Source organism: Taudactylus pleione, unplaced genomic scaffold (genome assembly GCF_031769625.1).
Source record: "Taudactylus pleione unplaced genomic scaffold, aTauple2 ptg000573l, whole genome shotgun sequence".
Classification (NCBI taxonomy): Eukaryota; Metazoa; Chordata; class Amphibia; order Anura; family Myobatrachidae; genus Taudactylus; species Taudactylus pleione.
Genome location: NW_028284975.1, coordinates 4,649,995 through 4,662,688, shown reverse-complemented (window position 1 = coordinate 4,662,688; position 12,694 = coordinate 4,649,995). Strand labels below are relative to the sequence as shown.

The 12,694-nt window shown below is 42.3% G+C and overlaps 1 protein-coding gene and 1 long non-coding RNA gene across 3 annotated transcripts in view; one reads left to right on the top strand and one right to left on the bottom strand.

The window, feature by feature from the left end:
• The window catches only part of LOC148481577 (uncharacterized), an 85,323-nt gene that overhangs the window by 6,059 nt on the left and 66,570 nt on the right, over positions 1-12,694 (bottom strand). For both annotated transcript variants that reach the window (XR_015871895.1, XR_015871896.1), the window contains exon 5: positions 1,107-1,199. This is a non-coding gene — a long non-coding RNA (uncharacterized LOC148481577). The remainder of the gene's footprint in view (positions 1-1,106; positions 1,200-12,694) is intronic.
• SLC39A8 (solute carrier family 39 member 8) overlaps positions 1,863-12,694 on the top strand; it is a 60,390-nt gene continuing 49,558 nt past the window's right edge. Inside the window, exon 1 of the mRNA XM_088453253.1 lies at positions 1,863-2,096. Coding sequence (XP_088309379.1) covers positions 1,863-2,096 — 234 coding nt within the window. The remainder of the gene's footprint in view (positions 2,097-12,694) is intronic.

Sequence of the window (12,694 nt, the reverse complement as noted above, 5' to 3'; positions counted from 1 at the left end):
AAACCCCCGGGGTTTAGATTAGAATAGAAACCGTTACCAAACCGCCGGGGTTTAGAATAGAATAGAAACCGCCACTAAACCCCCGGGGTTTAGAATAGCATAGAAACCATTACCAAACCGCCGGGGTTTAGAATAGAATAGAAACCGCCGTCAAACCGTCGCTTAGTAAATTTTGTCCTAAATTCATTTTTTCATATTTAAAAGCAGAACGTCATCCTCACATAGGGGCTGATGCAGAATGCATGCAAGTCCATTCCGGGCGTATTTTGTGTGTTTTTGCTCTGTGCATGCTCCAGAACTGAGCATACGCACTTTCGGTGATTTATAGTCATACAGAAACCCAATGGCTTTCCACATGCAGCAGAAAGGGCATTACTAGACTGCAATAGGCTGTTCTCATGTAAGACGTGTTGGTGATATAGCAGGTTATGCAGAGCAGTGCACACATGTTATGCCTGTCTTCAGAAGTGTCTTTTGCACCTAGTATAGGGCTGGTACAAGTGCCCGCTGACAATGATGGCTAGGAAACCCAGTGTACAGGGCGGTCCAGCCACAGAGATGCGTACAATGATGCATTTGGGTGATTATACGCATTTTGCCCCATGAACACAATGTGGGAGAAAATTGAGAAAACGAGAATGAGACCCCTATTGTAGATGACTGAATATTTACTCATAATGTAGATGTTGGAAGTAAATACATTAAAATAAGAAATACACAGTCAGTATCACTATTTCCTTTAGTGTTATTCACTTGGCAGATATTACAAATATTTTGCTAAGTAGATTGGGTTAAAGTAAACCATATAAGTCAATGTTCAGTCTTATAACTTGCTATAGATGAGTAGTTTAAGCTGTGTGCTAGTATTACACATGTAATGCTACTGTCTATTACCCTGTACTGTATATAGTTAGGAGGTTTCCAATATTTCCAGTTTTCTTAAGCCTGCTGTACTACATAGTACATTAAGCTTTCACTATTATTCCAAGGAAATGAGAGGCTGTATCCTAGAAAACAAATGTTACTTGAAGACAACAAGCAGCCAGACTATTATTCTGTACACTATAACAGTTTTAAATAAGGCAAAAAGGAAACATTGTACTTACAGTGCTGGGTTCTACAATAACCCATTTAAAGAGTTCAGGTCTGGAAGAACTTGGCGTGCTTCTATTTACCGGTTACATGATGCCAGGCAATATCTGAAGTAGTCAAAAGAAAGAAAATCCCCATTGGGCTTAGAGGAATAGAACAAACAGTACACAGAGTTCTTTGAAGAAAAAAAAAACCTGTTGCATTGAGTGAATTCAGAATAACTGCTATGTTGTATTTGCTAAGGTAGTAGTATGTTTTGATTATTTATTATGCTATTTAACCTTGAACTATTATTTTATTTTCTGTAGAAAAGTGTTTCATTTTTAATATGCAGATCAGGAAGGTTTAAAAAGACACATATGAGAAAAAAAATAAAAATGAAAAAAAAATAATAAACGCAAAATGGTTTCTAATCTTTTGCAGGCTAAGGAGAGAACTTGTATCATCTGGCGTCTGACGGGACCTCAAACACAAGAAACTAGCTGAGCAAACAGAGTGGTCAGAGAAAGTAGTGAGAGGCACCACGTGGAAGAAGACAGATACCAACAGGCACAGAGCTGTCAGCAGGGAGCCATAGATCTGTGTGCAGTGAGAGAGGAGCAGAGATACTGTAGATACTAAAACTAGCAGCTATAACACTGGGCATTAGTATATGTTTTGCATATTTTCAGTAACCAGCCCAGCCTGTTTGTTTGTTTAGGCACCAACTTGTATGTGACTACCGTTCTTGTTACAGCTTAGTTTATATTATTCAGCACACATTAGTGAATATGAGTTATTCGGGAAACTCTGGAGGTATGTGGGTTTCCTTAGTCCTGGTTGCAAGTGTGTGGCTAGGGATGGCTCATTCCCAGGGACCACAGAACAGCTCAACCATGAAGCAGGAGTTCATCCAGGCTGTGTTGGACACCTATGGAGTGAATGGGCACCTCAGTGCCAGCAATGTTACCAGGATGCTGGACGTTTGTGAGAATCCTTTGGAGTTGCAGACAAATGTAACCAAGGTAAGAACTTGAATGCAATGGCTTAGTTGCACTTGGGGAACTACAAGTTGAAAAATGCTGTCAGCCAGTAGATACTTTTTGTCCCACAATAAGCTGTAGAATCACAAGCTGCTTGCCTCTGTCTTATTAGTCCAGAAAGGAACAGATCAGTTATTTATCTCAGGGGGAGATGTACTAAGCCTTGGAGAGAGATAAAGTTGAGAGAAAGGGCCTGATTCAGACATGGAAATAGAGTAAGCTATAGCAAGTAACTGTGCACCTTGGTAAAACCATGCTGCACTGCGGTAGGGGTGGCAATCGACCATCGATGATTCTAAATCATTGATGGTTTATGGCCAATGTCGAATACTTTTACCATCGATGGCAGTGAGGCAATGATTTTCTGGCATCGATGGACGAGGAGTCATTTTTGCACAATACAGGCCTTGCTTTTAATTGAATTATCCCCAATGCTCCCCATTGCTCCCTAGAGTGTATGGTAGGGAGTTTAGAGTGTAAGCTCCAGTGAAGCAAGGACTTATGTGAGCTATATTTCTCTGTACAGCACTGTGTCATATGATTGGTTCTGTGTAAATAAGCAATAATACATTATTATTTGATGGGCTAGATGCAGCACTAAAAAAAAAATTTTTTTTGTTTCTCCTGTCATCCCTGACAGCTAATTAAATATTCTGGCCAGTTTGCACTAATTTCACCCTTATAAGAATATGGGTCACTATCAATATAATCTAGAAAACATAATATAATGTGCAAAATCTAAAAAAGTGAGTGTATGAGAATATGTTTGTGCACATAATAACACATGCATAAGGTAACAGATAACAATTAACAAATAATAACAAATAGTAAACTCTCATGTCAACTCCAAGGGTGGTATTCATTTGTTATAGCGCACCCAATCTTCTGTCTAAAGTGACGGGAGATCGCGGGGAGCTATTCAATTGTTGCTGTTTTTCACGCTAATCGCGCCCAAAGTGGTTTGGTTTAGCCGGTACAGGGTGGCAACAATTGAATACCGCCCCAAGAGTTGTATATTAAAGAGAAAAAAAAATAGCAACCAAGGAAGTGTGAGTTAAATAGAAGAGTATGATAGATGAGACAATATACAGTACTGTAGTACAAAAGCAATAATAAGAATGTACTTAAAGGCCAAGAACAATAAAGGGTTTATAGTTTGTAAATAAATGCAATTGAACACTCCAAAAAATAGAGTACATTTTGGCTGTGCCAGAAGATAAATGTAGTATTTTGTTTGCTCAGACACATTTTTATTAATGCTGTGATACATACTAACAATAAACACTGCTCAAATTTATGAAGAAAATATTGCTACATAGCAAAAATCAGCTGAGCATACAATCCTGACACAGTGTTGTAAATGTCACCTTACTATTTCACAAGACCAGTAGCTTTAGTTTTGTATATGTGTGAGGCGACTTGCGCAATGTAGCTCAAATTCTGGGTACACACTACACAATGGGCCATATTCAATATGGGGCGAAAAATACGTTATAGTCATTTTTGCCTATTTCCATTATCCCCATATTCAATTTCATTGACTTTTCGCCGGTGCGAAAAGTCAATGTAAAAGAACGGGGATCATTTTTCGCTTGCCTTTAGCAGGCGAAAAAAGTGCAGAATTGGGGTTTAGGGGTGCAGGCTTAAAAAAAATAGCCTACACCCCTGGGAATGTTCCCTAAAAATAATGTGTGTTAAAAAAAAGTATAAAAAATATAGGGACACCCCAAAAAATGAATTTAAATTTTAGGGTTTTAAACCAAAAAAACATAGGGAACCCGACTTTCTTCTGCAGGGAAAAACGGGGGTTCCCATAGTGATCTCCCATGTGTGGACATCTTTAGGGGGGTCCTACAATTATTTCCCGAAAAATTCCATTTTTTTTCAAGTTTCGCCGGTTCCCGGAAAACAGGTGATGTAGGCGAAAAGTCCAGCAGGTGAAAAGTCTGGACTTTTCGCCTCAAATTGAATACGGGCCTATGTGTGTACCCAACGACGGGACAATACATCACGCCGTCCGTACACACTGCACGATGCAGTGAACGATGGCGCCATGTGTAGTTCCATGCTGCATTTAGCAGCATGGCATCATTCATCACAATGTCCCATTGCGATATATTGTGCAATTGATTGCATAGTGTGTACCCAGCTAAAGTCATGTTTTGGTCTCAGTTTCACTAATTCACATTATATTATATATTAATTACATATGAATATTTTTTTTATATATATATATATATATATTTATAAAAGTTAGTCAATTTATTTTAAGAAATAAAATTATATTGTTTAAGCAAAACTGCTTTAAAAATACTTTAGCCCAAGATAATGCCATTCTGAGATGGTTTTGTTAGATAGGCATCGTGGTACTACAAATACACTGTTATACTGTAGACAATAGAGTGTTATAGTGATGCCAATCACTATAGAATTCTTGCTGGCAGCATGGCTCTCCATGATAAAGGGATTGGGTGCAATAACGTATTTTACCATTTGCGAGGTCTGGAGCTGGTTATGGATTTGGGGTGGACTCTTCGCATTTTTTTACATTTTTTTTACTATTTAGTTGTTCCTAGTCTGATGGCTCTCACAGGTGTCTGCCATCTGCTTTTAGGAGCGTCTGAGCTGCCAGCCGGCTTTTAGCAGTCGCTGTCTTTTTGCAGCGGCTATGTTATTTATTCTGACTGTCGACATTTTTACCGTATCGACATATAATCAGGTTCTGTGCAGAGTTGTTTTCCACTGTTCCTGGACACAAATGTATATAATATAGGATCAGAGATGGACGCTAATGCGATCGCAGCTGCGATTTCGCATGGAACGCAGCTGCAAAAATATGCTAATGAACGCCAAAGCACAGCAGGCATAAAGATGCCCACTGCTGCCTTCTCATGTGTGTACGATGATCGCTTACCTATGTAAATATTGGTAACATCGAAGCACATCGAGAGGCCATCTTGCCCTTGTGGCAGATCTGACCTGCCGCAGATTTGGCAGCTCTCCTGACACGCAGAGCAACTTAGGAGATCAAAAGAGCTAATTTATGCACGCCCATGTAACGGCATTAAAAAGGTCAGACACGCCTGCGTTTTTCTGACCACTCTCCGTTCCACCCGCAAACGCTGACAGCCTGTCACTCACTTTGGGATGTGCATCCGTATTCGCAGTGCGTTCGCTGTGCACGCACAGTGCAACTTATACACAAACACAGAAGCAAGTCAGAAATATAAAATGGGGGAAAAGTATCAAATCATGGAGAGAGATAAAGAAGAGAAGTTGCCCATAGCAATTAATCAACTTATCCTTTCATTTTATAGACTGTCTAGATAAAAGACAGGGGTATATTTACTAAAGTGTGGGTTTATAGAAGTGGAGATGTTGCCTATAGCAACCAATCAGATTCTATTTAACATTTATCTAGCACCTTCTAGAAGATAATAGCTAGAATCTGATTGGTTGCTATGGGCAACACCTCCACTTCTAAAAATCTACACTTTAGTAAATATACCCCTTAGAAGCTGACTGGTTGCTATGATTAATTCATAATTGCCTACCCTCCCAGAATGGCCTAGGGCTCCTGAAGTAGTAAACACTTAGGAGACATACTGTAGTATTCTTAACATATAATTGTAAAGTCATTGAACTTTTATTGATAATTATAATTATTCTGTAAATTTTACACTGAATATAAATGTGTTGGTAATTCTGGAGCCCTTTCGGGGTATTATGTGTCTGTTGAGTATCCACTTAGTTTAAAAAATATAAAAATCAGCGAAAAACATTAATGAATAATAATAAATGAAGGAGAGAAACATATCCGGCAGTATGACTGTGCCATTGCCTATGTGATGTATTGTGCACTAACTCTACGGATAGGTAATTGACTTTTGGGGTAAATTAAAGGTGCTGCACTAATTGTATGAAAATAAGCATGAGCAGAGTCTAGGAAAATATGAATGTTTGCCTATTTTGTTTGTATACAGGGTAGCCATAACTAAACTTCCCCTATTCCGCGCCGTCTGTAGCTCGATCTTACAACCAGAATGTCACCAGTTTTGGTAGGGAGCCTAATTAGGACATGGGAAGCAGGCTTTTACTGAAATAAATTTAGTACAAAAACTCGCTGATAGGGGTAATATGGCGCTGTACAGCATGAAAATGGACAGACAAAGTAGTAACAAGGCTGTAATAAACAATTACCTTTGCAGTGTTTTAGTAATGCAATAAAACATTTAATATCAATTTTATTTAGAGCAGTACATCTGAACATTAGTTTTCACATTGTACAGCGCCATATATACCTTATCGGCGACTTTTTGTGCAAATTTTTTTCTGCATTTCCCATATCCTAAGTAGTCCTAATTATTCCCCTGTTCTAATTAGTTTCCCTACCATATTTGGTGACATTCTGGTTCTTAGATTGAGCTACTAAATAGGGGAAATTTAATCGCAGCCACCCGATGTGTAATAGCAGGAAAGTAAAATTGTGTTCAAATTAGAGATGAGCAGTTCAGTTTTACTCTGTTCTTTTCCCCAAAATAGCACAAGCTCGGATTTATCTTAGTGGCTTTCCAAAACATGAAACAGCCGGATAGCCAATCAGATGCCGTTTTCAGATTACGAACCTAACCAAGTAGAACTGAACCCAGTGGCGTAACTTCATCCCAGGTGCCCGGAGGCAAGATAAATGTTGGTGCCCCCCCCCAAACTAAAATGTACCACCCCCCAGCACCTATGCCAGCCCCAGCTGCCGCCGCCCCCCTTATACTGTTCCTTTTATATAATACCCCCAGTAGTGGTCCCCCTATGCAGTGCCCGCCTATGTAGTGCTCCCCAGTAATGGTCCCCCTATGCAGTACCTCCAGTAGTGAGCCCCTGGTAGTTGCCCCCAGTAGTGAGCTCCCTGTAGTTGCCCCCAGTAGTGAGCCCACTGTAGTTGCCCCCAGTAGTGAGCCCCCAGTAGTTGCCCACAGTAGTGAGGCCCCTGTAGTTGCCCCCAGTAGTGAGGCCCCTGTAGTTGCCCCCAGTAGTGAGCCCCCTGTAGTTGCCCCCAGTAGTGAGACCCCTGTAGTTGCCCCCAGTAGTGAGCACCTTGTAGTTGCCCCCAGTAGTGAGCCCCCTGTAGTTGCCCCCAGTAGTGAGGCCCCTGTAGTTGCCCCCAGTACTGAGACCCCTGTAGTTGCCCCCAGTAGTGAGGCCCCTGTAGTTGCCCCCAGTAGTTGCCACTTGTAGTGAGCCCCCTGTAGTTGCCCTCAGTAGTGAGGCCCCTGTAGTTGCCCCAGTAGTGAGCACCCTGTAGTTGCCCCCAGTAGTGAGCTCCTGTAGTTACCCCCAGTAGTGAGGCCCCTGTAGTTGCCCCCAGTAGTGAGCACCCTGTAGTTGCCCCCAGTAGTAGGCCCCTGTAGTTACCCCCAGTAGTGAGGCTCCTGTAGTTACCCCCAGTAGTGAGGCCCCTGTAATTGCCCCCAGTAGTGAGCACCCTGTAGTTGCCCCCAGTAGTGAGCCCCTGTAGTTACCCCCAGTAGTGAGGCCCCTGTAGTTACCCCCAGTAGTGAGGCCCCTGTAATTGCCCCCAGTAGTGAGCACCCTGTAGTTGCCCCCAGTAGTGAGCCCCTGTAGTTGCCCCCAGTAGTGAGGCCCCTGTAGTGACCCCAGTAGTGAGGCCCCTGAAGTTACCCCCAGTAGTGAGGCCCCTGTAATTGCCCCCAGTAGTGAGCACCCTGTAGTTGCCCCCAGTAGTGAGCCCCTGTAGTTGCCCCCAGTAGTGAGGCCCCTGTAGTGACCCCAGTAGTGAGGCCCCTGAAGTTACCCCCAGTAGTGAGGCCCCTGTAGTTACCCCCAGTAGTGAGGCCCCTGTAGTTGCCCCCAGTAGTGAGCCCCTGTAGTTGCCCCCAGTAGTGATCGCGCGCACACACACAAAAAAAAAAAAAACACTTACCTTTATCCCCTCTCCAGTGCTGCTGCCGTCCATCCCCGGCGTCCGCTCCTCGGCACTATGGGAGTGACGTCATTACGTCACTCCCATAGAGCACTGCGGGACCCGGAAGACGGAGCTCACTCCTGAGCTCTGTCCCCGGCATCCGCTCCTCGACACTATGAGAGTGACGTTATGACATTACTCCCATAGTACACTGCGGGACCCGGAAGACGGAGGGAACTCCGTCCTCCGTCTGCCGCCGGGGGTTTGAATAGGAGCCGGGCACCTGCTGGTAACACTCAGCGAGCGCCCAGCAAATGGAGGGTGCACCCTCCGTAGTTACGCCAATGGAGGTGGAGCGCCGATCAGCGGCGCTCCTTCTCCATGCAGCTCACGGGGACAATGGAGCCAGGTGCCCCCTTCAGGGCTGACGCCCGGTGGCAAATGACTCCATTGTCTCCTGGAGTTCCGCCACTGACTGAACCACACATCTCTAGACCAAATATGCCTCAAAATTATAGACCTACTGCCATTAAAAACCGCCAATATAAAATTCACTTGGAGAGGTAAAAAAAAATAACAGGTTGATGAGACTGACTTTAAAAAAAAAGTTCCTTTCATTATTACCAGGGGTGCCGAGAGCAGCGCCGGGCCCGAGGGAAGCAGGGGCGTGGTTTAAACATGTGAGGCAAGGCCACACCCCCTTAGAAAAAAAAGAAAAAAATTATTTTTGCAACGCCACATAGCGGCGCTGCGCACTGGGGAGAGGGCGCTGTGAGCCCCGCAACCCAGCACATTGCCTGTGGGGGGCGCGATCAGTGTGATCGCTTCCCCCACCCCCACAGTCATAGGAGACTGCTGTGGCTGCTACTTAGCAGCCGCGAGCAGTCTCCCAGTGCAGCCCAGCAAACAGCAGCGTGCTGGGCTGCTTTGTTGTATGAGGGAGGGGGTGCGGCACCGGACCCTCCAGCAAGCCCGGGCTCAGGTAATTTGTATCCACCCCCCGATCCCCTCTTGGCGCCCCTGATTATTACCACACCATTGTAAAAACCTCTCGTTATGAAGGGGATTATATTGAAACTACAAAGGTAACTCTCATACCAAGACATTGTTTGGAAGGTGGTTCTTGCTCATTGTAGAGTATTCAGGCCAACTCCATTTTTGATATGTGAGTTGTAGTTAGGCAAGTACATAAGCTCATAAGCAGGTGTTTCTTCTAGGTTTATGTAAGAGATTTAGCAAAGCTTCTAAAGAGGTGTTGCACATAGCAAACTAATCAGATGCTAGCTATCATTCTGTAGAATGTACTTGATAAATAATAGCTAGAATGATCGGCCCTGTACGTAACATCTCCCCTAAATGAGTTATGAAGAATATGATTAGTAATACATACAGTTTATGGGGATGCGATCATAATCCCGACCGTGGGGATTCTGGTGCTCCGGAATTCCAACACCTGTCAGAATTCTGGCGTTGGCATCTTGACCGCAGGAATTCAAAGATAAGTACTGGGGTTAGAGGGAAGGATAGCATTAGGGGTTAGGGTTAAGCACTAGGGGGAGGGTTAGGCACTAAGGGGGGAGGGTTAGGTTTAGGGTGTGGGGAGGGGGAGGTTAGGTTTAGGCACTGGGTTGGAAAGGTTAGGGTAGGGAGAGGAGGAGGGTTAGTATACCGACCGACAAGTGTCAGTATCCTAACCCTGTCGGAATGCCAGTGTCAGGATTCTGCCCTCCGGGATCCCGAGCGCCTGCATACCGTACCCAACCCAGTTTTTGTATGTCCAAAGAATGGTGCATGTATCTTTTAACTTGGATACTGATCTATCCTTTTGTTCCATCACTCTGTAGATAAGGTTTGCCTGACTAGTTCAGAGCTCTCCTTACTTCTACAATCTGTTTAATAATACATTTCTGGTAAAATAGTTAATAAGACTGTTATTCTTAGGTGATAGGTATTGAGGATCAGTTTGGACACATGTAGGCAGTGTTTTGACTGATGTTGCTCAAGTATATGGGCATAGACAGATGTGCATTCTGGCACCAAAAAAAACAGTCATCGTGGCAAAGGTTTTCTAGGGCAGCTGAGTGGTTGATACTCAGCTCCAAGGTGATACTTGCTGACAGCATTAAGAGTCCTCTCACCACTTCTCCAACCAGTCTGCAATGCCTTTGTGCACATATGATCTGGCTTTGCTAATTTACACATGTGCAATGGACAGCTTATGTTGCTACAATGTAGTTAAACTTTCAAGAAACAAGGTAGTATTAAAAATAAAGGTTTAAAATGTAAAAAAATCTTAATCAAAAGAATTTTTTCTTAAGAAAAAATGCATAATTAATATCAATAAAACTGCTGCCTGCCCTGCTATAGTCACCCTGACAACGAATTGTGGCGGTACGTGTACAGCTGCAAAACACCATAAATAGGATTATATATATGCCATTAATAATTGAAGATATCTGTCACTTCATGAATAACCTTGACAGCATTACACAACAAATAATATAGTAATCTGCTTGGAACAATATATTGATTGCTGATTGTTATTGTTATTGCTGATTGTTATTAGGGAATTCATTATCTGATGTACAAAAATCATCATGCAGACTAGTAGCAGGAAACCTATCCTGGGCCCTCTTCTGGGGCAGGGGCAAAGTATTGTTAACAATTATCCACTAAAATAGACATTTATGCAGCACCAGTTGTTAATCTATTCCTCATGTCTAATTACAGGAATGCATGTAATAACAAGGAACAGTTTCCAACAATCTAAACACATGCTGTAGCCCCTATCCTAGTGCACAGAACCGATTGCAACAGGTTTATCTCCGTAGTTGCTTACTCACCCAGAATGTTTGAGAGACGCCCAAATTTTGAGGAGCTTTCCTGGACACCCAAGAGAGAAAACAAGCCTCCCAGTTTTCTCCCATTTCCCCAGTGATCTGGGCAGCCCAGGGGCTTGATGAGGAGATTCATGGTGAATGCATCTTAGTACATTCCCACACTGTTGCTGCAAATCATGGCATTGAGCAATGGAGGGGAGGGGGGTGATGCAGTGATGAGGCTATTCACCTGAATATGCACCCCACACCTCCCAACTGCACCTGCCCTCTGCAGGGGTGTAGCAAAGCTTTCTGTCACCCATGCTAAAGACTCAGTTCGGGCTTCCTCCCCATCAATAGATAGTAGTCACAGTCTACCTATAAAACTGCCTTATAATACAGCATCACAGTGATCACCATATAATATAAGGAGCATAAGTGACAACCATATAATACATAGAGCATCAGATACTGCTATATAATACAGAAAGCATTAGTGACTACCATGTAATATGAAGAGTATCAGTGGCTGCCACACATTATATTTAAAGCATCAGTGACCGCAATATAATATAGAGGAGTGGGATCGCCATACAATAGAGAGATCATTTTTGATTGCCTTACAATATAATTTTCTCATGAATAATTAACCCTTCCTAAAAAACTATTAACTACTTCAGCATCATTCTAACAACTCCTTTTAAAGTAATTAATATAATCAACCCCTGTACAATAATAACCTCCTTACCCCTCATTATTAATTAGCCCAAACATCATCAAATAATTTAATTTATGTACAGTAACCATAATTACCCTATTTAGTCTCATAAAAACTTAACCCCATTAAAACAGTAACCCCTTACCCCCTTAAACTTATTATTACCTATCATAATCTATTCACCCCCCTCCTTCCTAAAGTTACCTTTTGGAGATTTCTTATATTCCACTCCTGTTGCAGCGCCTGTGTTCAGAAAGCATTATGGGTGGCCATCGACCATTGATGGTTAACAACCAACCATAGTTTGCCATAGATTATGTGTGATTTTGTCACTGATGGTGGAGATCCAATGGTTCTCCGCCATCGATGACTTCCTATCAGTTGTTTTTTCCTTTTCTTGTGTACCCAGCATTAGACAGCTAGTTGATTTGTTGGATTTAGCAACCAATCAGCTGCAATGGACATAGTTTAAGTCCCAGTTATTAGATATTTGTACAGTAGTGGAAACTGGGTTTGGACCATTTCTCTCGTCATCTGATCTTACATTTTCACATTTGGGTGAAGTTTTTAATTATTGTTAAAATAATTGTACTATAAAGTGTAAGCACCATGGTCAAGAAAAAAATTTGCTTACACCCTTGGGCATTACTGAATATTCCGTTAAAAAATAAAACAAAAATGCTTCAAAAGTACAATAGTTACAGAGAAACTCATTTACAGATGTCATTTCCCACAGTCTCTCACTGGTTATTTGCTTATTGGCATCATAATTTTGAACTTTTTTGTTTGGAGACAAAATGTCTATAAGGTAACAAAACATTCCTTTATATGAGGATGTCACTCATCTGAAACGGTTATTGTTAAGTTACAGATTAATTTATTTGCACAATGTCTGTTTGTTTTGTCCATGTTGAAACAGTATCAAGGAGCATGATCCAAAATAAACACGGTCAAGCTAAAGCTATCTATAAGAGACATTGAAACATTGATACTCCGGATGACTAGCTTTGCCTAGTAGTAGTGCAAGCCTTTTAATGAATGTCAAGTATAATATAAATAGGACAGCAAACCAAAGCCAATTCTTGACACATATTGTGTGTACACAAGTGTGTTTATCTATTAA